A 25,950-nucleotide genomic window follows, 5' to 3' on the forward strand; every position below is an offset into this window, starting at 1 on the left:
ATGTAGCCCTTCATCAAAGACTATAGAAAGAGGCCATGTGGTCTTGTGGCTAGATCAAAGCTAGAAAACTCCTGAGATCTAATCTAGGCTGCACCAGTGACTCACTGGGTGGTTTTGGCAAGTCACATGATCTCCGTTCGCTTAAATCTATCCAGCTGAAAAAAGCAGGCAAGAAATGTATGCTGGCCCCAACCTGAAGCCAGCGTGGATGCATTAAAGGAGAATCTAAACTGATCTACCGCACGTTTGGGCTAGGGGTAATACTCTGTAACAAAGGCACCAGTAGTACACCTCGACATTGGACCTGTGGCTCTTTCTGTGCCTCAGCACACACTGGATTATCTCAACAAAAGGCTGCTAAAATACACCAGTCCTGGGGATGCTGCGCTGCTTTTCACTCCATTCCTTAACTCATCGTGCAGCTGTGATTGCCCTATTTTGTCTGCTTCTCCTGCAAAGGAGAGGGGCAGCTCTTTTCCCATTCCTTTGTTATTTGCCATTTAACCAGGATCTCTCAGGACTCAGCACACAACTGCATGAGCAGTTACGTCCGTGCACACATGCAACAGCATTACTGCTTTGCACAGGCCTGCAGCCCATAACACTGCTCCCAGGCTGCCTCCAGTGGGAAAAGCCCAGCTCGGCAGCTGCTGATCCCAATCTCCAGCTAGTATTTATCCAACAATTCCTCCCGGAGAGATTCTCCAGTGGCAAATAATTTCCCTCACGTGTTTTCGCCTTACACCTGTTTTGAGGCTGAGAACATTTAGGAAGGCAATCCTGATCCTAATCTACATTGTAATCCCTTCAGCTGCACATGGGTAGCAGTGAGCAATCTGTTTGCCCCACAGTTGTAATATTTGGAGAGAGATGGTGCGCCTGGAGTTACGCTGCCGTGCAGAGACAGCACTGAGTCACAGGCAGAGCGGGAGCAGGGAAGTAAAAGGCTAAAAGTAAAAGGTTTCCATCACGAAACTGAGATTTTGCTGAGTCTCAGTGATGGCTGACATTGCCATTCGCTGTCATTTTTGCAGTCCTTTGTGAAGGAAGGCATGGCTGGAGAGCCTGGAGGGATGTCTCGTAGCTGGAAGGGCTGAAAGTCTGGAGCCAAACCTTGAGGATGATCTCTGGGGGGGGGGGGGGGGGGAAGAAATTGAGACCCTACGTCTAAATCTCAAAAACTGCAGTGATGAGTCAACACATTCGCCTTCTGTGATGGGAATAAAGTTTGTCATCACAACTGAGCAAAAGCGCTTTTGAGTATTCATTAAAACCCACTCCAGGTTAACAACATGCGAGTGGCCATCCTGCCTATTCTATTCTAAACCCAAAAGAAATTATGCCCTTATTTGCCCTAAGGGTAATAAAACCAGTTTTTCCCTTCCTTGGAAATACACTTGGATTTGCCCAACAGGCATAGCAGGGTCAGCAGTGACTTCTGATGCTTATCCTCCCATTGTAGCAGCTGCCACCAGAGCCAGACCTCGGTTTGTGGCAGTGCTGCTGGGCTGGGTCCAAAGCCGTGGGGCTGCTCAGTGCAGGATTACAAGTGAGTATCGGGGTGAAATGAGATGTCAGGCTCGGATGGTGCTGGCATCCCCTGTGCTCTATTAAATGTATTAACAAGTAATGGCATAGTGAACTCCTAAATAAAGTGGGGTAATTAAAACAATAAAATTTTTAAGGTTGAGATGATGCCTTTTGTTGTGGGTGGAAGGCAAGGGGAATAAAAGCTTTTCATCTGCATCAGACCTGTGAAAGAGCCTCTTGGAAATGGCTGGAGAAGCAGGACCCTCTCACTGCATGGAGACCAGAAGGGGCAGAGAGTGGGTCAGCTCCTTGGGCCAAGCTCAATCCTATGCAAGACTGTAATGACCACCTGCTTCTTCTTGCCCTCCATTTCCCCTAAGAGCCTCATTGCTAAAGCTTTGCCAGCAGGACCCATGGATGCGAGCAGTGAACAAGGTTTGCATTTTGCACGTGGCTGAGTTCTGCTGCAGTGAGTAAAAAAACCCCAATCCTGATGGTTGAATTTGATAACAGGAACTACCACGCCTGGGTGCTGAATATGAGAATAGTCAGACTTCTGCCCTGGGCTCACACGGCTCTGCCCTCCACGGAGAGCCCAGAGAGGCACTTTACTTCACACAAAGTGCTGACGCCAACAGATACCATAATAGTGGAAGTAACTTGAACAAAACATTGCTGGCTAGCGCAGCACTTCTGAACTCAGGCCTCTATTTTTTTCTTCTTTAAAGCTGTTTTGAAAGTTAATTGTTGAGCCTCAAAAAAAAAAAAAAAAGAAAAAAAAGAAAAAAAAAAAAGAGTTGGGCAACTATTTGTGCCAAGGTTAAATTGGGTCAAATCCTGAAATCCTGACTTCAGGCCAGACTCTGCAGTTCCCATTGATTTACACAGGAATGTTGCATGCACTGGGAAAATTTTCCCTGGGTTGCTGCTCAGTGTCCACAGAGAGAAAAGAGTGTTTGGATCTCTAGGTTTAACCCAGCAGGCAGCAAGCAGGATGGCAGTGCAGCTGCTCGGCAGAAGGAGACTGGGTTTGCTCCAGGTGACAATGGTTGTGTTATAATTTATATCAGAGCAGAGCTCCTGAATGCATCCCTAGTAAGGTCGCATTATAGTTCATGCCAGAGTAAATTCCTCATGTACCCCAAAGATCTGGCTGGGATATTCCACACATGGCATCTGCAGGACCAGATGCCCTATTCATGGGTCCTGGCTTGTATCTAAGGAGGACATGGCCAAGCTGCCAGGGCTTCATGGCAGCTCACTGCTACTCAGCAACATCTGGTTTGAGTGAAGCCTTTCTAACTTGCTCCAGTGGGGTAGGACCCACAGGAGAGCTTTTTTGACACTCTCCCAGCAGAGGGGCAACTGGGATAAAAGAAAGAGAAGTGATGCATTGGCACAGGCTGCCCTGGGAGGTGGTGGAGTCATCATCCCTGGAGGTGTTCAAGAAGTGTGGAGATGTGGCACTGAGGGATGTGGTTTAGTGAGCATGGTGGGGTGGGACGATGGTTGGACTAGGTGACCTTAGAAGTCATTTCCAGTCCTAATGATTCTATGATTCTATGATATGAGATAGCTTCAGATGCCGCACGTCCTTGTTGCAAGAAGCATCCTTGTCTGGCCTATAAAGGGAAACTCCAGCTCCTTCTTGTGTCTTTCTAGAACACGCGTTTTCTATATTCACTCAGAATGATATTTATTTATCCTTACTTTGAACTGCTGCAGCAGCCTGGATCATTAGCTGCATACTTTATTTTGTTTTGTTTGATTGCTTCCTGGACTTAACCCCTCCCTATGAGGTCTTTAACTGAAGGATTTCTCCCTTTGTTTTCAAGAGTAACACATGTGCTTTGGAGCCTGCAGATATACCTAAGGAAGGTACGCTGCTGCGGTGTCTTGCTGGCTGTGTGATGTGGTGCTCACTGGAAAAATCTCACTGCTTTACTGTACTTTGGCATGTGTAGAGACTAAATTCTCCTCCCAGTTATGAAGCCACACGTGCTAGTTGTTTCCAAATGAATCAATTGCCCTTTTAAAGCCACAGCTGCGAGACCGCAGTCCGTCTACCACTGGCTGCAGTCCTACCCAGCATTACTCCCTGTGTGTCATCCCATTGACTCTTAGAAGTGCAGTGGGCATTTGGAGCTTTCTGATTACTTGCCAAGCAACAGACACGCTTCCATTCACGTGGCCCCGGAGCCCCTTGCAGCTGGAGCGCTTTCCAAAACTATTCAGCCTGACCTTTGCTTGAGACACTCAACAGCTTCCTAGCAAAGATGAATCTCATTTCTGGAGAAATTGCACTAAGGCCATCGTGGTGTATTTCCAGAAATAATCAAACACAAACATTCACAGGGGTCAAAAGATCTGGACACCTGTTTCCTGGCAAGGCGGCGGGCGGCTGTCGGGGCCATCTCAGCTGTTCCAGTGTCCCAACGAGATTAGCACCTGGGTAAAGAGCAGCTGATGGTTGCAGAAAATAGCAAGACAGAGGCCAAGCCAAAGGGAAGAAAGAGAGGTGAAGTCAGCATCACTTTTCCAGAGGTTTCTACCTGTTATGGGTGGGGATCCTCCTAGCTGCAGGAGGAAGCCTGAGATGTTTATGAGTGGTTACAAGTGGTATTCCCCGGGGATCACTACTGGGGCCCATCCTGTTCAATATCTTTATTGATGACATGGATGAGCAAATTCAGTGCACCCTCAGTACGTTTGCAGGTAATGCCAAGGTGGGAGAAAGTGTTGATCTGCCTCGGGGTAGGAAGGCCCAACAGATGGATCTGGATATGTTGGAGTGCTGGGCTGAGGCCAATGGGACGAAATTCAACAAGATCAAGTTCTGGATCCTGCACTTTAGTCACAACAACTTTAGTCTGGAGGAGTCTCAGGGGTGACCTTATCACTCTCTGCAGCTCCCTGAAAGGAGGTTGTGATGAAGTGGGGTTGGCCTCTCCTCCTGTGTAACAGCCATAGGATGAGAGGTGATGGTCTTAAGTTATGCCAAAGAGGTTCAGGCTGGATATTAGGAGAAATTTCTTCTCAGAAAGGGTGGTGAGGCGTTGGAACAGACTGTCCAGGGAGGTGGTGAAGTCACTGTCCCTGGAGGTGTTCAAGAAACATGGATGTGTGTTACCTAGGGATGTGTTTTAGTGGGCAATATTGGTGGTAGGTGGATGCTTGAACCAGATGATCTCAGTGGTCTTTCTTTTCCAACATTTACGATTCTATGAATGGCTCTGAGAGCCCCGAGCAGCTCCTCCAACTCCAAGTCGTACATCTCTAAAACATCTCTGAAAACCTATCCTGTAGCATGTGTGTCAAAAGCCCGACCCCGAACCTCTTCCCCATGCTGCAGGTGCAGGTGCTGCCAGCAGTGACAGGTGGCCAGCTCTGTCAGCACCTCACCCAGTGCCTGGCACTACTCTGTGCTGGGCGAGGCCTCTTCCTCTCAGGCTCTGACTCATGCCCACATGCGTGAGCAGGATGTGCATCACGGGCCGGGCCGGCCCCTGCTCACCCACTGAGCCCCATGAGGACAGCCCTGCCCATGGCCGGCGGCTGAAGGACTCCAAACCACACGCAGAACTGAACTGAAGCGAGATGTACCTCCAGCACATCCCCCTCTAGCATAGAAATCCTGGCTCCAAGATGGCCCAGTGTGGACCATACTATCAGCACGCTTGCAACCACATCCACACAACCATCCCACAGCACAAGGAGGGGTTCCCTCTTGCTCAGAGGACCATCCTGATGTGCTGAGATCCTCTCCCCATGGCACAGCGGCACAGTCCTTGCTCCATGATGGGGAGAGGCCTCCCAGGGTCATGGCTGCGGTCAGCACATGGTGACAAGCGGCTGGGCCGCATCATGGTGCGGTGAGGTCCTCAGCCGAGACACACGTCCTGCTTTTCCTCACATACCCAGAGAAAAAGAAGAAGAGAAGATTGAGAAAAATGTTACTAAGTCAGGAAATCATTCCGGAGGAGGGGGAGCAGTTCCTCTAACCTCATGTGTGTGGAAAGAAAGCTATTTGCTGACTTGGCCTTATATTTTAATTTATTGTTTTGCCAGCTGCTCAGATAAAAGGACAAAGCTCTGCCTGCTGTAATGAGGCAGCCGCTCAAGCATGCCTGTACAGCACAGAGCATCTGGCCGGGACATTGGTGACAAGTGGAGAACAGTCCAAAGGGTTCACAGGACACATCCTTGCAAATCCCTCAGCAGTGAGGACTGAGCACTGGCTCTTTCTTCCTCCCATGAGAACTGGAAATCTCCTGGAGATCATTAACTTTGGCAGACGGGGCTCTCACATATTAAGGATCACAAGACCCATGATACAAAATCCCATGAGCTCACTGATTAAGCCTTTCTGCCAGGCCTCCGCCACCCCAGGGTGACCTCCCATGGACACAGGGTCAGTTGGTTCTCTGCAGGAATTCCTGTCATTTTCTTGTGTTGTGGAGAATATCCTCTTCCCAAAGAAAAGGCCTGTGGTGGTATTCTGCTCTGGAGCTCACTGCTGCAGGATCTTGGGGCCTGAAAGTTTGGAGTCAAAGATCCTTTCTCAAAGGAAGGTCCTTGGAAGATGGCTAAACGTCAACTTGGACATAAGTGAGCCACGTTGTCCCTTTGTCACAGCAGGGACATCATGGAGGGAGCTTGACAGGCACCTGCCCTGCTCCCTGCACCTCTGTAGGCATCTGCCAATGCTTCCAGGGGACAAGTGGCCCTGTCGGCCAGACAGACAGAGGCAGTTTGTGCACACATATTGGTGTGGAGAGAAGAAGGTTCATCACCATGCTGCTCAGGTAACAGTCCATATGCAGACCAGGGTGGGTTTCAGCCTTTCACCTGGAGCTTGGGTGCCGCTGTGCCTCTGCTTTGCCGCTAAGGCTCAGGGGTGAACATGGCGAGCTTTACTCTACTGTATTTACTCACCAGGGGAAGCACTTACTCACATCAGGTCTCTCACTGCAAAGTCCTTGTGACCGGGCACGAGAGCACTGTGCAGGCTTCTGTCCCAAATTATGCCGCTGCTACTGCCCCACTTTGTTCCATGATTCCATGATTATGCCAGTACTTTGCCCTCAGTTTGCATGGCAAAGAAACCTTGCAGTATAGAAACCTCTGTAAAACTACAGCTCTGGCAAGTTGAGACTGGATGGGGATATCAGCACAAGGCCCAACAATGGCTTTACACTCAATTACATTTATGGTTTCTGTGATTCATCTAAATGTTTGTGGTTTTGTCACTACCTGGAAGTTAAGAAAAGAAAAAGAAAAAGGAAAAGAAAGCCCCAGAATGAACAGTTTTTCTGCTGCAAGACACTGGGTGACACAACAGAAACTAAGCAACTACCTTTGGTGGTAGGGAAGAGTCATTTTCTGTGCTGACCGGAGCTATATTTGATTTCTTAGGCAATGTCAGCTTTTGCATGCTACATTCTCTGGCTAATAGCCAGGGCGATGTGTAATACTTTAGCCACACTGTTGTTACTTAATGCTTTCCTAATCTGCAATTTGCGCAAGAGGAGTAAAATCTAAGCAAAGCCACTGAGAACATCTCCACTAATAATTTATCAAACGCGACTTTTGTTGTTGGCAGGAGGCAGCAGTGGCTGGAGGTGAATGTTTTCCCACCGCAGCGCCGTGAGATAAACAAGGGGCAGCTGATTCACGCCGCACTTATTTTCTGCCATCCACCCTTCGTGTCACCCTGATATTTCTTCAAACGATAAGCCTGCGTGAGCGCTCACGGCGCGCCGCCGAGGTCCGAGTTTCATCTCTTTCTGCAAATTGCACGTTAATTAACCATTAATAACAGCGGGAGTTGCATGCAGAAATCCACACCCACAGTGACGAGGCTGTGCCCTGGCTGAGCTGCTGATAGCTGCACTATGGGGCAGGATTGGCCCCGGCAGCCCCACAGGCACTGCTCCCCGTCCCCAGAGAGGAAAACAAACCGACGCTGGCCAGCCCTAATCTTGCCATAAAGAAAAGCGTTACCTCTTGCTCTATGAATTTTATTTATTTTGGTCCTCTGGGCAGTGCTTGCCGTTGTTAGAAACATGATTGCTTCATACAGTTATGTTAATGTTTGCATTTGACAGAATGTAATTGATACTTCTGCTGCGACGGCTTCAAAGCCAAATTAGGAAATGAAGTGCTGCACATTAGCTTGTTTAGCTGGTTAAATGCATACAGCACAATGAAAACTAATGAGTTCTCTTTAAGGCATTTTCTAAATAGCCAGGTTCATAAAAGAGAAAAAAAAAAGGTCCAGCTGGGAACTCATATCCTAAAGGATCTGTACTTTTGCTGTAACAGAAATGGATCCTGGCTGCAATATGGATCCTGGGTTTCACTCAGAGAGTGGGATTTTGCAAGTTACAGAGGAATATAGCGTAAGAACTGCTGCAAATTTCACGGTACTTTCACCAACAATAGTTCTGAGAGATGTTGCGTTTAACAAAGACATTTTTGCAAGGGATTAATTCAGAACATGGTTGTATGTCAGGCTATTCTTCTCTGTGCTCTGGAGGGAAACTCTGTGTTCGTAAGAAGCGTTTGCACAGGATATTTCTTCATGCTGCCAAACCTGTGCAGTGCCAGAACACTAGAATGGTTTGGGTTAGAATGGATCTTAGAGCCCACGCAGCCCCAGCCCCTGCTGTGGGCAGGGCTGCCCCCCACCAGCTCAGGCTGCCCTGGGCCCCATCCAGCCTGACCTTGAGCACCTCCAGAGATGGGGCATCCACTGCTCTCTGGGCAGCTGTGCCAGTGCCTCACTACCCTCTGAGTAAAGGATTTATTCCCAACGTCTAACCTACATCTCCCCTCTTTTAGTTTATAGAGAACTGAAGCTAAATGTTTTTTTTCATCCCAACAGAAAGCAGTAGCATGAAAAAAAGAACTGAACAAAAAAATCTGCTTTTGTATAAAGAGATAATCTGAAGAGATTTGCTTGACAGAGGGCACTCAGTGCTGACTGAGTAACTTGTGTGCTTAAAGCTATCTCTGGGGCCTGCCCTCAATCCATTAACACAGAACTGAGAGGAGCACTGCACAGCCTTTGTGATTCAGCCAAGTGCAATGAATCTCTGTATGTATCTTTATTAAAGAGTGTGGGGTTTTTTCTTCCTTTTCTTCACAAATAACTGATGCTGAAGTGTCTTAGACCAATTTTAAGGTATCCTAAAATCAGGGTCCTTGTTTGCATCGTTGGAACTAGAACTCAACCAGTGCTTCATAATGAACTGCCTATACACTTGGCAGTGTCACCCGCTTGGCAAGGAGATGTTGACCTTCAGTCTGAGTACGCTGAGCTGGCTGCTTCACCTGGCGCTCCAGGAGGAAGCTGGCTTACACTCTGCTCTATTGCTTGAAAAATTATCGAACGGAGGGCTAAAAAGCAGCTGAAGTATCAATTCAGTGTTGATAAAAATATATATCCGGGAGATAAGGGAGGCAGCTGGACGCTAGTTGAGGATGGAGCCCAGGATGTCGTGGAAAAACCACAACCTTCTGTTGTTACCAGCAGCAAATGGATGAGCAGCAAAAGCTCCCAGCACCTTCCGGAGAGGCCAGCAACTTCTTTCAGCTTCTGTACAAAACGGTGAGCAGCTCTGAGAAGTAAACAGGAGATTCCTGCAGCCCTCGTCCAAAGGGACCATTTAAAAATAGACAAATTATGACTCGAGAAGAAATGTATGCATTGCATAAATCAAAGTTCTCACACCCACCATCAGAGTTTAATCACTTAATATGCTGGTCTTTCAACATGCTCTGAAACTGTGTATACAGTAGTACAAACGACGAGGTTACGAAGCAATAGCAATTTATTCTGCTGTACAAACGGATGTTGCATTATAATCCCTAAAGCAACACAGAGGCTGTTTGCAGATGTTACTACCATTTGCCATTTATTTTAATTGCTCTACGGTGTCGCTCATGTGAAATAAAGTCATGGGGTGATCTATTCATTCACCTACTGAGGGCGACTTCATTATAGGCAAAAAAATCTTTATATATATATATATTTATATGTTTTAGATATTGTCAAGGTTTCACCAAAGCATGAACCCCCTGCACTTGTTCTGAGCGGATGCATCAGGGCTCAGATCCAAGGCTGAAGGTACGGCAGGGCAGCGGTAATTCAATCAGCTGGGCGATGCTGCGCATGTATTTTTACAACTCTTGCAAGAATAACATCAGTCAAGTAACTCGAGATATTTTGGTGTCTGACATTCACTCAGAGAGCTCTAAGAAAATACGCTTACTGCACAGATTGCTGGTTTGTCAGAGTGGGAGGCAAGGCACCTAATTACAGCCATCGCACCGTTCTTTGTCACTGACCAGCTCCCATCCCCTCGCCTTGCTCTCAGCTCGCTTTCTAAGAGCAGAGCCTTTCTCAAAGCCACTCTGGCTCCAAGACCTGCCTGGAAGCAGTTGCTCTGGTGAACAGATTTCAAGCAAAAGGACAAAGTTAAACATGAGGCAAAGTATAAATAAAAGCCAAGCCTCTCTTCCTCCTCTTCTGTACTTGCAAGCGATGATCTCACTGCTCGGGGTGGATTACAAGGGTGGCTCGAGCTCTTTCAGGAAAGCACATTCTCTAACCTTGATACTGCTGCTATTTATAAGCCTCGCTCCCAGCCACAAAGCACAGCAGCTCTGTCAGCTTTCAGCTCATTTTTAACAGGAGCACAGGGCAGCTTCTGTGCTTCTACCGGCAGCGCCGGAGCCCAGTTCCAGCCCCACCAGTGCCCTCAGAGCTGCTCCCTTGGAGACACCTGAGACCCAATTTTCCACTGGGTTGTGCATCCCATGGCCAGGTGCAGGACAGCCCTTCACTGCCATCTGCACCTAGTTGTAAAAGAATGCACAGGCTGAAAGGCAGCAGGGTGACTTCAGCTGGGCAGCTGAAACCCAATGGTTAAACCAGACTGACTCTTCCAAAGCAGAGCCACTTCTCTTCCCCACCCTTACCAATCAAGACACCCTGCCCCACGTAACTGTAGGGAGAGCTCATGTCCTTTCCACATCCCCAGTCCCAAAGTTTGGGAACAGCATCCCCCATCCCCTCTCACCTCCATGCAGATTTAACCAGGGGGCGATGGGCCACCTGCAGACAACAGCCATAAGCTGATGTGCTGAGGCCAAGCCCAACATTCGCCCTGAGACACCACCAGGCATGGGAGCAAACATTATGAAACCAAGTTTATTAAAACTTTCTACAAGTCAGACTTTATCATCCAGGTTTCCACAGGTATCTACATATTTACAAGTTGGACATCATAGTGTTTTCAGCTTTTCTAGCAGATTTTTCTATCAATATATACAAATTCACTGTTCTTTTTTCAGAGAAGGGTTAAACTGTATCACAGATACAAATGTCAAGCAATCATGAGAGGTTTAGTGCAACGGAGAGCTGTAGTGCCCTGCTCTTAATGCTCATGATTCTGTCAAGTTAGTATTGCCAACAATAATTCACATTAAATTGCTCTTTGACACCTCTTATTAGGACAAACAAAGTACAATGGAACGAAACATAAAAAAGCCCAACAACAACAAAACGACCCCCCCACACGTAAGTTATGTACAAAGTACACAGTCCATGAGGTATACATGGTATTCCCGCAACGCGCCGGCAGCTCAATGCCAGACCACCCCAGGGATGACCCCATTGCCCACCTCACACCCGTCGGGCACTGTGCTCTCCCTAATGCAGATGGCCATCTCTGTGTGAGCCACTGGGCACAAGGTTTGGAATAGAGGAATCTGAGGCAGGGCTAAGCTTTACTTACCCCCAGCCTGGGGAGCTAATGATCCAGGTCTGTTTGGTATCCACACACACTGGAAAGACTATGAATAATCATGCAAAACAAATGAACAAAATTGTACGAGGGGGGGAGAGGGGGGTTAAAAAACAAACCCAAAGGTAGGCACAGGCCAACAACATACCTGAATAATCAACTTAAGGGCGTACAGAGATTTTATTCTTAAGACTGACTTTCTAGGAGCAAGGGGGGGAAGAAGAACTGAGCCTGTAGGAAGACGCGAACATGTTTACATATACTGTACAAGATGCCCCTTACTGCTGTCCAAGGGAAGGTGCCCTCCTGATAGTGTTATGCTTGGGGAAATGGATACGTTTTGGCACTGGGAGCTGAGACCCGCTGCCTGACCAGCCTGCTGAGGGCATGAAGTCGCACAGGACACGCCGCGGTAACTCGAGGCTGAAGGCTATTTGAAATGATTCTGCATTCAGCAAATGGCATCGGAGGGGATCCAGCTGGAGATCAGCTATGTTCCCCCCCACCACAACCATGTCAGAAGGGTCCCGGCAGTGATCACAGCAGGGATCTCTCTTAGGGGAGGATCTGATAGCTTCACCCCTATGGAAATAGGGCTGATTGGAGCAACGAGCAGGCAGCTGGATGTGCTGATGAAGACCTCCTTCCCTCACTAAAGTGCACTTACATTCAGAAAACTGCTTTGCAAGACACCGAGTCAATTCCCCCAACTTTAAAAACAAATGAAGGGAAAAAACAAAAAAAAAACAAAAACCCACAAAAATACCTAATTTGTCAGATTTGCTCAGTTAGAGATACGCCCTGTGCCCCCCACCCACTGCACATCACTGTCCATACAACCTGGGGCAAAGGGGGAAGCCAAGGGCTGGCTCCGCATCTCTCCCATCGCCAGCAATAAGACTCTGCAGCCAAAACGCAGCAGGGAAGGGCAGAGGATGCGGGAGGCAGGAGCAGAGCCACGCGGCTCCTCCAGGCAGCAGGACCACGCTGCCGGCAGGGCGAGCATCGAGCCTCTGTGTGCGCTCACAGCAGAGATCTGCAGGTCGACGTTCATCTGAAACAAGGTCACTTTTCTGACCATACTGGCACTTTAAGATGCTTTGAGTCTGTAACGTGGAAAAATAAAATAACGAAACCCTACGGAGATGCCAGAGGTGAGAACGGCGAGGTTCTTGAGATATCGGGGTTAGCAGAAGAAGGAACTGATATCGTCATTGTCTCCATGGTATTCTGGAACAATCTGATCGGAAGTCCCTGTCTCCTGGTCTGTATATCCCGGCTCCAGCACCGCCTCGAACCAGGGATGGAGCAGGATCTCGGGGGCCGTGAGTCTTTCGGAGGGCTCCCGCCGCAGGAGGCTGCGGATGAGGCATCGGGCTTTTGGGGAAACGTGGTCGGGAATACAGAACTGTCCGCGGCGGATTTTGGAAAACAGGGTGCTAGGGTCCGAGTCGTGGAAGGGATAGCGGCCCACGAGCAGGGTGTACAGCATCACTCCCAAACTCCACACGTCGGCCGACTTCCCCGAGTACGTCCCCGTCGTGTTGAGGATCTCAGGGCTGACGTAGGCAGGACAGCCGTGCTTATCCGACAGCGCGTCGTCCTCGCCCTTGATGATGTGCGTGTCCTCCAGGCTCTCCAGCCTCAGCTGCGTCCTGCAGGGAGCAACAAGGAGAAGCCACGGGTTAGAAACACGGGGCAGCAAGATCAACTGCTCTGCGCAGCGACCACCGCTCCCTTCCACGCATCAGCAAAGGAGAGGCAACAACTTCCTAATTCGCACCAGGGACGCTGATCCCAGCCCCAAGTGCAGCTACACGCACGCTCGTTTGCTGGGCTGACAGCAAGTGCTGGGCTCTCGAGGAACGCTGGCGAGGCTCCTGCTGCCATCCCAGCATTCATTTTCACAACACAAAGCCTGGTTGTTCTGCACTCTCAGCGCTCACCAGCTTGCTCAATCCCTATTTTCTCCCTTTTGCCTTTCCAGGTGGTGCCCTGCTCCCGGTAGTGGCGAACCGGGAGCTTCCCACCAGCAGCCACGGCTCACGTGCCGCAGGGATGTGCTAACTGCAGCCTGTCCTCGGCGTGACCTCCCGCTGCAATGCAAAATACCCATCGGTTCTGTAAACGGAAAATGTGACTCAATGCGAACCGTGGGCCCGGGATTGGCCGCGGGAGCACTGAAACTGCACCTGTGCTGGTGAGCCCCAGCGCCCGCCTGCCATTGCTTAACCCTCTTCTTGCCAAACGCAATGCACATGACACTCGCCTGTGCAATGCCAGTTTCCAAACGAGCCAGGCTGTGTGCAATGTAACATTTCAACAAATGTTTCATCTCACTAGGGGCGGGAAAAGCTGCAATAGTTTCCTTCAAAGGAATTACTTTCTTTGCATGTCAACATACGGCTGTTTCTGTTTAAGTGGTGCAGTTCTGGTTCGTCGTCTTATCACCTTCACAACTGATATCCCATAAAAGCAGTTAAAACAGAAAACCAAACACAAACGCAGCGGTTCCTTCCGTTTCGTCGCATTAAGCACGACCCCATTGCAGCCTGTACCCATTTTCTGAGCTTCCTACAGCACAGCAGCCACTCAGGGTCAGTTCCCGGGGCTGGCACTGCACTCCCAGCTCTGCCACGTGCAGCGCAGGGCACAGAGCAGCCAGCTCTCCAGGGAGACACTGAATGCTTCACCCCGGTCTAGATTTAGAAGCTGATCCCAGCAGCGTGCCAGCAGATGGGGGAAGCTGGAACCACCTTGCCATAACTCAGGCTTTAGGTTAAGTTCTACCAGTTTTTCCCCCATGGGACATTTAACCACGGACCGCCCTCTGTGCCATGCATGCCCATACCCATGGAGCAGCAGAAGCACTACCACCAACGCGGAGTTGCTGAGCAGCACTGTGCTGTCCTCATTCCCTCCACATCCCATCCCTTCATCCATTTGGCCCCAAAACATCATCACCAAGACCCAACCGCCGCCCCATGACTACCGGCGGATCTCACTGAACTTCTGCTGGAAGAGGGGAGGCTGATGGAGAGCTCCCTCCGTTCCCTCAGCCAAGACCCAACCACAGCCAGCGGGTGCCCCACTGCACACATGGGGCACAGGCCCGCCCTGTTCTTGGGATGCTCTTCTGAACGAGGCTTCCCCCCCCGCCCGGTGACAGCCGCTCACCTCTCTTCGTTGGAGAAGACGAACTTCCTGAGCTTGAGGTCTCCGAGCACGATGGCCGACTGGTGGCAGTGAGCGACGGCCGCCACAATCTGCCGGAAGAGCCGGGCGGCCTCCTCCTCCCTCAGCCTCTTACAGCTCCGCACGTAGGAGTGCATGTCCCCAAAGTCCTTCTCAAAGAAGACGTAGGCCTTGGTGTCCCCGAGGATCACCTCCACCACGCCGGTGATGTTGCGGTGCGAGGGCAGCTGGACGTAGGGCCGGATCTTGTCCTGGTAGTGTTTGAGAGGGAACACCTGTACAAAGGAAATGAGCACAGCGTTCGTTCTCGAGGGCGTTGGAAGCGGAATCGCGTCTAGCGACTCTTTCCAAACAATGCCGGGAATGGAGGAGCGCCAGGGCGCTCGGGAGCGGCACCGAGAGCCTCCCCGCGGCTCCGCCGTTCGTTCCGCACGGACGACGGGGAGCAAAAGCCGAGCCGACGGAAACCACAAACCGCCCCAAAGCTTTTCGTCCCCTCTCACAGTCCCCCCCCGCTTCCCCCCTCCGAGCCCACACCGCCCGCCGACCGGCCCCGGGACGCCCAGCGCTCACCTTGCAGCGGAGCTCCCGGCCGGAGCTGACGCTCAGCGCTCGGGACACCTGCTCGCGCTCGGCCAGCGGCAGCAGCAGGTAGGAGGCGATCAGGCTGGGCCCCGCCGTGCCCACATTCCCCGCCGCTCCTCCGCCGGCCGAGGGCGAGGCGGGCGCGCAGGGCGAGCCGGGGGCGCTCAGGCAGTCCGGGGTTCCGCCGGGGCACTCGGCCAGGCGCGGGCACTTGGCGGCCGGAGCCTCCTCGGCGGGGCCGTCGTGCAGCGGCGGGAGCCGCTTGGCCGGGGCGCTGCGGCAGCGGGCTGCCGGCAGGAGGAGCGCGGCGGCGCGGCGGGGCGGCGGCGGCGCGGGGCGGCTCATGGGGGGCGCGGAGCGGAGCGGGGAGAGGAAGAAGAGGAGGAGGAGGAAGAGGTGATGGTGGAGGAAGAGGTGAAGGAGAAGAAGAAGCGGGGCCGGGGGCTAAGGGCGGGCGGAGCGCGGCTGGCGCATCCCCTCGCTGTCCCCGCCGCAGCCCCGGGCCGTGTCCACCATCTGCTGCCGACTCCGCGCTAAAGTAGTTGGAGGCTTTAAAAAAAAAAAAGGCAAAAAAAAAAAAAAGAAGCTGGATTCTCCTCCTCCTCCCGGCCCTGACGCACGGGGAAGTGGGAGGAGGGAGCTCGGCCCGGCCCCGCTCCGCTCCGCCCCGCTCTCCGCCCGCCCCGCCGTGCCCCCGAGCTTCGCCGTGCGATGCTCCCAGCCCCGCCCGCCGCTCCGGGCCGACCCCGAGCCCGGCTGCGGAGTTCCGGCGGCCCCGCGGTGCTCCCACGGGTGACAGCGAAAAGCGGAGCCCGGCCCCGTCGCCGCGAGGTTCCTTGTGTCGCTCAACCCCGCGTGAAAACGCGTCCCCGGCAGCCGGCGAGGGGCAGCTGCAGTGCGGGGAGCCGCCGAGCGGGAGGAAAGCGAGAGAGAAACGGGCAGCAAAGCGAAAACGGCGCGTGGAGCTGCAGCGTTAGCGCCTCGGGAGGAAGCACGGCCGGCTTTTCGGTTCACATCGGTGCCCGTTTCGGAGCTCGGCGCTGAGGTTTCCCCGTGCCGCGGGGTGCCCGCCCGTCCGCCCCAGCTCCCGCGGGCAGCGCCCGGCGCCGCCGTCAGCGCTCTCCGTGTATTTTAAGAAACGCGTGAAGCCGTGCAGCGGGCTGACTCACGGCATAGCAGGGCCAGTAATGCGTTCAAACACAAAATGCATATGCCATAAAGGGATATCCCAGGGGCTGCATTTTCCTTTCTTTGCCCCCCCCTTTATTTTTTCCCTGTACCAAACAATTCGAAGAACGTCTGCAGATTTTTTCTAAGCGATTCACTGCAGCTCGGAACGCGCCGTTGTATTTTGTTCCCCTTATAGGCAAAGCACGCACGCAGAGCCATCAGCATTTCTGCTTCGTGTTTCCTCTCCTGGAAGGCTGCGTCCCATCAGTGCTTCTGTACAGGTGTCCCCAGAAGGGCGCCCAGCTGTGCCCCGCTGTCCCTTTCTTCTGGTCATGCAATGGCTCAGCCTGCCGGGGGGTGGGGAGTCCCATCCCTGCAGGTGTCCAAGAAGCAAATGGATGTGGCACGGAGGGACGTGGTTAGTGGCCGTGGTGGGGGTGGGCCGATGGTTGGACCAGAACCTTTTGGCTCACCTGGGCCGTGCTGAATGAGGAGGGATCGTCTTCGGTTGCATATATGTAAGTTGCTCCAGAATTCATGCCTCCTATTTCCACTGCAACTACAACAGCTACAAAGAGCACAGTAACGCTGCGCAATAGAGCTAATTCTCGGCTACAGAACGTGCTTTTTCAGCACATTTCACAACCATCTGCTGTGCATTTTCACCAGCGATGAACAAGAGCCTCCATGCCGCATCTGCACCAGCAAAGTGACCCGTTGTCACCACTGCTGACCCACAGCACCCACTGCCCCGCTGTGCTCGCACCCACTGCTTGGTCTGCAGAAGCGTCATCAGTAGGTGCCATTTTTTCTGCATGGAGTCGCTCAGTGAGGGATATTTCTCTCTGGTAAGAGGGATTAGGAAACTCTGGCAAAGAGACATGATCAGATCTTCAAGTTCCGTATTTGCAACTGCATACATTTCACGTATGCCTCCATCTTTGTAGCACGGGACAAGGGGCTTGGTGGTCTTTTCTGACCTCAGCGGTTCCGTGATGTTCATTTAAAGCCATTCGTCCTTGTCCTATCACTGCTTGACCTTGTAAGAGGTCTTGCTTCCCTTCTGCTGGTAAGCTCCCCTCAAGTACCAGAAGGCCGCAGTGACATCTCCCCAGATCTTTTTCTTCTCCAGGCTGAACCAGCCCAGCACCCTCTTTTAAAATGCTTTTAGATACTCGTGACATGAATGTCATGCATACACACATGGCAGCAAAGTTTGTTATAACCAAATAACACCCTGTACCTTATTCTCACTCTGATTGTTTAGGTATGGATCGCAAGGAAAAGGTCCACATACGGACTCACCATCACCAAATTCCTTTCAACGTGCTGCAGAGTGGAACAAGAATCAGAGAATGGTTTGGGTTGGAAGGGACCTTTAAGGTCATTTCATGCCAACCCCCTGCTATAGGCAGGGACACCTCCCTCTAGACCAGGCTGCTCAAAACCCCATCCAGCCTGGCCTTGAGTGCTTCCAGGGAGGGGGCACACGAGCACACGAGCCGGGTTGTGTTATGAACCCGTGCAGAAAACAGGAGAGGTTTGTGATGAGCACCTCCCAGGTCCTAAAGCGGTTTGAAGTGCTCCCTAAGGGAACTTTGGGCACTGTCATTCCATTCCTGTGTTACTTAAGGAACTTTTCTCCCATGGCATTCCAGCATCTGTCTTAGGCTTGGCAGTGCCCACACTGTGAGCTCAGCTGCTCTCGCTGTGATGTGCAGAGTTATCTGTCTCCACTGCTCCACTTCTCTGACCTTTTATCTCTGTAACTGGAGCAGCCAGCGGCAATGGGAATTGTGTAACCATCTCCACACTTCCCCAGTGCCTGGGACAGGTCTGGTTTTCTCTCAGTGTGTCTCGTGGGATACGCAGAGGGACTCTGTTGGATTGGGCCAGTTATAAATAAACCGGCTGCTTGCTATGGGAAGAAATTAATGTCATTGTGTTAGTTATCGGAAGATGCATGACACACCAGTACTTGAGTGAATATTAAACGATCAGGCAAATATTAAACTATCAGAAAAATAAATACCATCACATTAAGAGCTATTTCAAGACCTCTAATGACATTTACACAACTGCAGGACTTAATGCCAGCAGCGTAAACCCAGCATTCAACACATGGTCTGCTGCAGAGCTGCTGTACAGAACCCCCCAGCTCAGAAAGGGCTCCAAGTTGTGTGCTCAGCTGGTAAAGAACTAAAGTCCCGTTTTGTGGCAGAAATCCCACCTGTGGTAATGCTACCATCAGCCTTACACACTGCGACATTCAGTGTGGATTCAGTGCTGAGATATCAAACACATGACAAGAGTGCAGTGACATCAAAGGGACTGCAGTGTGATGGTGTTCAGATGCCTCTCCTTGAGCCCTCCCGCAGGCCTGTCTGAGGGCTGCTGTTGCTGGGATATCTACATAATTCCCTTTTGACAAGCCCGTTGTTATCAAACCCAAGGAGTCCCATGAGCAGCATCTCCTGACTTTGTCCCCTTACAGACCAAAGAGCATGAAGGCTGTTTCTGTTGCTTGGAGATGTGTGAAGGTTCAGGTCTTAAACCTCAAGCCCCGTTCTTACTTCAGAAGCCGATTGCACAAGCGGGCAGTGAATGAGCGGCTCTCCGCTTCCCCTGCGGTCAGAGAGGATCCTATTCATGCTGTTTACAAGCAAACACTTCCTTTGGTAAGCTTCCCATGCAATTCAATTCATGCGCATGCTTTCAAGCTCTGTCCTCGGGTCTGGACTAAGTGCAGAAGAACCGAGCGAGGCACAGCCACCTCCACCCTGCTGCTGCCTTGTGTGCGGTGTTTTGAAACAATAAAACACACACGTCTGTACATCTGTTGGTGCAGTCCTGCTGTGCTGCTGAGCTTACTTGAGCAGGAAAAGGCTGAGCAAATCCATGGGTACCGCTTACACACATCCCAGCACTTCAGCTGCTCAGCAATCCAGGGGATATTCTTCCTTCTCTCACTTGCTGGCCACTGGCATGCACACACAGAGTTTCCGTCTGGGCACTGCTGTGAGCGTATCACGTGTTTAAATGGCATGGATGAGCAGTAAATCCTCTGGGGCCAGGAAATAGAACACTGCTTATGGAAGATTCGGAACCACTGTTTGCAGTCAGAACTTTCTCTGTTAAAAATACTCCTGGATGACCGACGGTTTCGCTCTATGTGTGATGAGGTGCCCTCGGTTTAATGCTTTGGCTGCAGCAAGGAGGAATTTTCCACTCCAGGAAACACATTTTCCAGGTGAATGTTTACTACGTAACAGAGCACTGTCATTAGTGCCAGGCTGATGGGCCGCGCTGCATCTCAGATCCATGCAGGGAGATTTCTAGGGAAGGCAGAGATTAACACTCACTTGAAATCACACTGAGAGTTAATCTTGTTCCACGGTGAATTCTGCACTAGTTTCAGCCACAGTGCTGGAGCTATTCTTGAGAAAAACGTCATGAGGTACTTGTGACCACAGGTAGGTGAGACCTTTGTCATCAGCCACTCATGAGGAAACATGAGTATATCCAAGAGGACATTGTCTAAAATAAGGCAGTGTGTTGGCCTCGCTGTTGAGTCATCGATCTCACTTCCTCCAGCCCCTGCTCTTGCTCCGGGTGTTTCTCAAGGGAGCACTGACTTAGCCCAGTCTTTGTGATTCTTCTAGAATGAATAAGATCACAGCTCAAGAGCAGCAATGATGAATGTACCCTTGATTCAGAGCAGTGCATGCCCCTTTTAGCACAAGTGTGCTAAATCTTCCATGAGATGCCGGCCTGATTAGTTCTTCTTTTATACTTTGTGGCTCCACTGATTGGAAAACAGAGGGAGTCTCTACTTTTAAGATGGAAAATCTGTTCCAGTGAGAGCTGTGCTAATGATTCGTGCCCCAGGGCACCACTGAACACTTTACATATAGATCCCTACTGCATTTTATGTGTTTGATCAGACATTCCTTCAATCACAATACTACATGGAACTTCTCTGGCAGAGACAGGTTCTCACCAAGTTTCAGTGTCACACCTTCACCAACTCCACGTAGGCTTGCAGCATTTGTAAAAGACCCCTCATGGAACAGAAAAAAGCCTCACCTATGAGTTCCTTTCCTTAAACATTGCAAATTTTCTGACGTCAAGCAATGAGACACAAATTACTCTGTGAACTGTTAACATATGCCTGTTTGCATACGATATCTTATAGCCAAAACAGATTAAGATTCGAGCATTAACTGCTGTTGTTTCCACTTCTGTGAGTCATACTGATCAGCCTATTCATCACAGACACTTATTTTTACTCTTTAACTCTTGCAAGCTACTTCTATCCAGAGCAGAGTTTAGACGGGACATGCGACATGTGGGAACAGTGAGGTCACAGCTGTGACACAAAGCCCAATGAAGCAGCAATGAGCTGTCAGTGAGTACAGCCACCCCAACCAGGCAGCAGCAAAGGAGGAAAGGAAGATCAAGTATTTTGCCATCATCATGGCACCAGCTTAAAGGTATGAATTAGTCTGGCATAACTTAGCATTTATAATGTTATGTATTATTCGAAGCATCCAGGCACCCACATGAACTAAATTTGAGGTGTGAAACTGCACCCATTGAATGTGAGATACATCTTTGAATCTGAAGACTTGGTAGCCCGATTACCAGTAAGGAGACTGAATTAGATCCGTGAGGGCAATACTAATGCACCCCTGCAGAGATTGCTGAACCAACGTTTCACACGGCTTTCTGTTTCTGAGCGTTCTGCTTATAAATGATGTCAGAGAAAACTCAACCACAAGCTTAGAGATGAAAGAAAAAGATACAACACAGGGATCCCTCCACCACCACCATCACCACTTTTAAGACAAACAACACTTAACCTCCCCTCCTGTGGTATTTAACTCTATCACATCTCTGAAAATCAGTAACATGTCTCCTGAACAGCCTCTGACCTGAGATGTCTTAAGGGGGATTTGATTTTCACACCTAAGCGGACAAAAAAGCGCACAGTGCTCAACTGCTCTCAAATCTCTTTTCTGATCACTACTGAGTCTTGAGAAGACAGACGTTTGGGGTTACACCACATGAAAATTACCCAGCTAATTCTCATGAAGTGTTTTGAACACAAAAGCTCAGTGCAAATAATAATGATAATAATGCCCCAGTTTCCACCCCCCCCCCTTTTTTTTTTTAGCTATGAAATCAGCTTGCAGATTAACATTCTTCAATTACAAAATAATTTCAGCATGAAGCGGTTTGCACTCAAGTGCAATTGGGGTTAATAATGGTCTAATAAAGCAAAAGCTGTTGGCAAACAGCAAGCCAGAATGAAAAGCCTAACATTTGGGTACCCTGGCTATATTTTGTACTAAACATCAGCTCGTACATTAAGAAAAATGATTTAGGAAATATCCAACCCACTGAGGATCCCAAAGCTCAAAGAATCCTGTATTTTCAAATATAAGAAAATTGCCAGCTGACCACCAAGGCAGCTCTTTTTACCAGCGGCTGTTTGTGATGCATATACCCATTGTCCTACCTGATAGACACTCACAGATCAATTCAGGGAGTAACTACTGAGTGTCGCAAAGTTTACATCCTTCCTTGGATTTGTACCCAAATGTGCAGAGAAATGAAGTTTATATCATAGGAGGAAAGTCTAAGTTAGTGCAGAGCTTTCAATAATTTTAAGAACAAGGCAAAGATCCTTTAAGGTGCGTGGTAAGGTGCTGTGTCCGTATACAAGGTACAGATGTGCAGCACTTACTGTTCTTACAAAGATTCCTGTGGTTTGTATTGAAGCAGGGAAGCACTCCTAAGCAGGGTATATAACCTGGCTATATCCTGGTGGGAGTGCCTGACTCAGTATTCTCAGCAGTTAGAGACAGTAACATTGGCCTGCAATACTGATCAAAGCACTCACAATTTAATGCTGGCAGAATCCCCCCCTTTACTATGCTGAAAAAGTTAACTTGCTGACTTGGGAAGTTAAAGGCTGAAAGCCACATTTTATTTAACAAACGCAACATTTACAATTTCAAGAAGTGGAAAGGAAGAAAAAAGCTAACAAGATAACCTGGAATTCCTCATATTTGGCAGATGAAAAAATGTTTTCAGTTAAAACGGAGACCTTCAACTTTGCCTATAAACGAAACACTTTCAATAACAATCCGTTACGCAACCTGCTTACAATCAGCAGCTTATCTCACAAGACCTCTAATAACAAATTTTCTTTGTGGCAGCGGCACATCCAGCCGACTTCTACAGCGTTGACCAGCTCTGTTTATTCTGACTGTCAATCGCTCTTTTAAGTGCTTCATCTGGCACAAGATCTGATCCTTTTACATCATCGTGGCTACAGCCAATTTTAGGGCAGCTGTTAAAAAGAAAAGAGAGACTCCAGTAAGTGAGAAGAGTTGTATTAGTCAGTCACAGGCTTTTTACATAACATCTGCTGCTTTATTGTGTTTATCTGGGATTCACACTCAGTCAGCTCCCCGTTACCTCTTTTCCTCTTCACCAGCACTCTGTGAGGAAAAATAAATCCATTTATCTAAATGGGTGGGAATCAACAGCTGAAGGAAGGAATGCACAGACGGAGCCTCTCACCTGTAGATTGCTCCCTTGTTCCCTGTACACAGCTTTGGTAATGATACTAACACTGCACAGAAGTCCTGCTATATTGCCTTCTATCTTTGAAGTCCTCTGTAAACTGCAGGTAACTACCTCTTACCCCATTACTCTGCAGTGCAGTGGTATAATCCTCACTGATAGATAAATAGGGAAATTAACTTACAGGGAAATAAATAGATTCAGTGAGGCCTGCAGAAGCTGACTAGTGAATCACTGGAACATCCAGTCAGTGTGAAAATGTACCTGTCCTGTTATGAACTCAGGAAGCAGAGAAAGGAGAGATGGGGTCAAACGAACAGCCACTAAATGAAGATCCGATACAAAATGGCTTACAACTACTTGAAACAATCAGAGAAAGATAACAGGGTGAAAAATATTCAGGGAGCAGAGGTCATTCCCCTTCAGCAGCGGTCCAAACATTCACAGATGGTACCTGTCATCAGAAATTACATCTTTTCTGATCTGTTTTTTCCTTCTTAGGAATAACTTTTGTCTCAGGTGCTGAACTTATTTGTATTCAGTACTCATAGCTTTTATTCCAGACTTGCCAGCTGCCTGCTGTGTGTGTCATGGGTAAGTCACTTAATTGCTCTGTGTCTCAGTTTTCCCATTTATCACATTATAAGAGCAATAACTTAACAGATTAATGAATAACTAGTGCTTAGAAAGCTTCCAACATTATCTCTAAGCATGAAGTGTTAGCGTGTCCTTCCAGGCAATGGAAAATAGTGAGCAAACTGTGATATATCAGGATTGCCTCAAGTCTTCTGTGGCCGAGTCCAGCAACACACAGCTAGTGGCTGAGTGTGTGTGTCAGCTGAAGGACTGCCAAATGCACCAAGGACGTGGAGTCACAGAATCATAGAATTGCTCAGGTTGGAAAAGACCTTAAAGATCATCAAGTGCAACCACAACCTAACCATAGTACCCTAACTAACAACCCTTTGCTAAATGATGCCATATCCAAATGGCTTTTAAACACTACCGGGGATGGTGACTCAACCACCTCCCTGGGGAGCCTATTCCAGTGCTTAACAACCCTTTCTGTAAAGAAGCGTTTCCTGATATCCAACCTAAACTTCCCATAGTACAACTTGAGGCCATTTCCCCTCATCCTGTCTCCAGTGAGAAGAGACCAGCCCCACTCTCACTGTAAGCACCTTTCAGATACTGGTGTCCTTTCAGCCTCCTTTTCCCCAGACTAAACAGCCCCAGCTCCTTCAGTCTCTCCTCACAGGGCATATTCTCCAAGCCCTTCACAAGCCTTGTTGCCCTTCTTTGGACCTGCTCCAGCACCTCAGTGTCCCTTCTCTATTGAGGTACCCAAACCTGATCACAGTACTCGAGGTGAGGCTACAAACACTGCATACAATATGTGTGAGAAGATAGCTGCTTCTATAGCTCTGCAATGAGCATTGGCCCTGATTTATGAGTAAAGACAGTAAGGACTCCCCTAGCCAGCACTGTGCTCTTTCAGGATACCTGCTCCTACTTGAATAAAGCTGGGTAATGTTGAGTAACACAAACTCAGCAGGTTCCAGAATGAGGAACCCACGATGCAGAATATGGTTTTTCAAAGACTGACAGCATTTTCTTGAGAAAGGTTAAAATTACAGCAGATCGGTGAGACTGGGCAGAGAAAACCAGGCAATCCTTCTCAATCTAGTTATATTGAAACCTGGTTAGTGCTGTGTTTTTACTTTCCTAGCATGTTGCAATAACCGCTGTCCAAGTGGCAAGGGTGCAAGTTCAAAACTCAAGATTAAGATCCACCAGGATTCAGACTGCACAAATAACTTCAGTTTGGGTATAAAGTTGCTTTTAAAGCTGGGCATTTTACAGCTTTGAAAATGTTTTTTTACTCCCTATTTCCTCTAAGTCATTAATTTCTTAAAAGGGAAAACCAAAATTCAGTTCCACGAGCCCATCAGTTTTATCAGCAGTGATGAAACTACTCGGATCCACCAGAGCAGTCTCAGCTGCCATGTTTTTCCATTTGTTGCAGATGGAAATCTCTTTTTGCTTGGAAGAGAGAAGCAGCAATGTGGCTTATTGGTATAAAGCAGTGATTTGACAAAGCTGATGTGACTGAACAAAGATTCAACGATGGTGAGGTTCATTGGGTTACTTATTGCACAGAGGACAGGGTAAGCCAGAGGTGTCAACAGGATCTTCCCGCTGAGTCAGGAGGTGTTTTGTGTAGTGCTTTAGGCTGCTGAGCCCTTTCCTAGCCTGTTCCCATCCTCTAGAACTCTTACTCTCTTGTCTCCAACTTGTGAGCTATTTCCCAACTCTTCCTCTTTCTTCTAGCCACATTCCTGTCCCTCAAGTGTTCCTGGTTTGTTACCATCCACAGCATATTGCATACCCTCTACCTTTTTTCCATAGCCCTCATAATGTGCTAAGACAGGCTGCTTCCCCCTTGTTCTTCAAGGTAGTGGCCAGAGTACAGTAAGCCACTGAGAGCCATCACAATGGATGACTCATTTTGTAGTGGTGCTTTCTTGCAGCCAGGAAGAAGTTCTGCCCCACTTTGTATCCATGTGGCAGAGTGTGTAAAGTCTGACAGAAACACAAGAGCTATAGATAGAGGAAGTGAGCCAACTGTGGCTTTATCTGTGGAGAAATCAGGTTGCTAGTCTCTACAGATCTTCCTGAGCAACTGCACATTTATTTGAAAGTTCACAACTTGTAAGTTTCCATGAGGTCATCAACACAAAAGCATGAAATTCTGCTTATCTGGCATGAAAACAGACATTAATAGTGATGGTTAAGGATGGGAGGATATTCTAGGGAGAAATAATTGCATCCACCAGTACAAGTTGGGGAATGACCTGCTGAAGAGGAGCTCTGCTGAGAGGGGCCTGGGCATCCTGGTGGATGACATATTGGCCATGAGCCACCAGTGTGCCCTCATGGCCAAAAAGGCCAATGGCATTCTGGGGTGCATTAAAAAGAGCGTGGCCAGCAGGTCAAGGGAGGTGATCCTCCCCCTCTACTCTGCCCTGGTAAGGCCACATCTGCAGTACTGTGTCCAGTTCTG

The 25,950-nt window shown here is 49.3% G+C and overlaps 2 protein-coding genes across 4 annotated transcripts in view; both read right to left on the reverse strand.

Annotated features, from left to right (window-relative positions):
- Positions 1–10,736: 10,736 nt before the first annotated feature.
- Positions 10,737–17,280, reverse strand: TRIB1 (tribbles pseudokinase 1). Its single transcript, XM_072330326.1, has 3 exons — positions 15,111–17,280; positions 14,520–14,812; positions 10,737–12,997 (listed from the first exon to the last, which is right to left on the reverse strand). The coding sequence occupies exons 1-3, from the start codon at positions 15,465–15,467 to the stop codon at positions 12,529–12,531; spliced, it is 1,119 nt and encodes a 372-aa protein (XP_072186427.1). The 5' UTR covers positions 15,468–17,280; the 3' UTR covers positions 10,737–12,528.
- Positions 17,281–20,447: 3,167 nt separating this feature from the next.
- The window catches only part of NSMCE2 (NSE2 (MMS21) homolog, SMC5-SMC6 complex SUMO ligase), a 127,194-nt gene continuing 121,691 nt past the window's right edge, over positions 20,448–25,950 (reverse strand). For 2 of the 3 annotated variants that reach the window (XM_072328939.1, XM_072328937.1), the window contains exon 7: positions 22,257–22,650. In XM_072328939.1, coding sequence (XP_072185040.1) covers positions 22,536–22,650 — 115 coding nt within the window. In that variant the 3' untranslated portion in view covers positions 22,257–22,535. Of the gene's footprint in view, positions 22,651–25,950 lie in introns of all 3 variants that reach the window. The other variant, XM_072328938.1, reaches the window with a different exon arrangement.

The sequence above is a fragment of the Excalfactoria chinensis genome, chromosome 2, assembly GCF_039878825.1.
Source record: "Excalfactoria chinensis isolate bCotChi1 chromosome 2, bCotChi1.hap2, whole genome shotgun sequence".
Classification (NCBI taxonomy): domain Eukaryota; kingdom Metazoa; phylum Chordata; class Aves; order Galliformes; family Phasianidae; genus Excalfactoria; species Excalfactoria chinensis.

Coding starts and splice junctions, on each gene's coding strand:
- TRIB1 (XM_072330326.1), bottom strand. CDS start 15,467: ATGAGCCGCCCCGCGCCGCCGCCGCCCCGCCGCGCCGCCGCGCTCCTC. Junction 14,813..15,110: donor GCCGGGAGCTCCGCTGCAAG/GTGAGCGCTGGG, acceptor TCCTTTGTACAG/GTGTTCCCTCTCAAACACTA. Junction 12,998..14,519: donor GTCTTCTCCAACGAAGAGAG/GTGAGCGGCTGT, acceptor TGCTCCCTGCAG/GACGCAGCTGAGGCTGGAGA.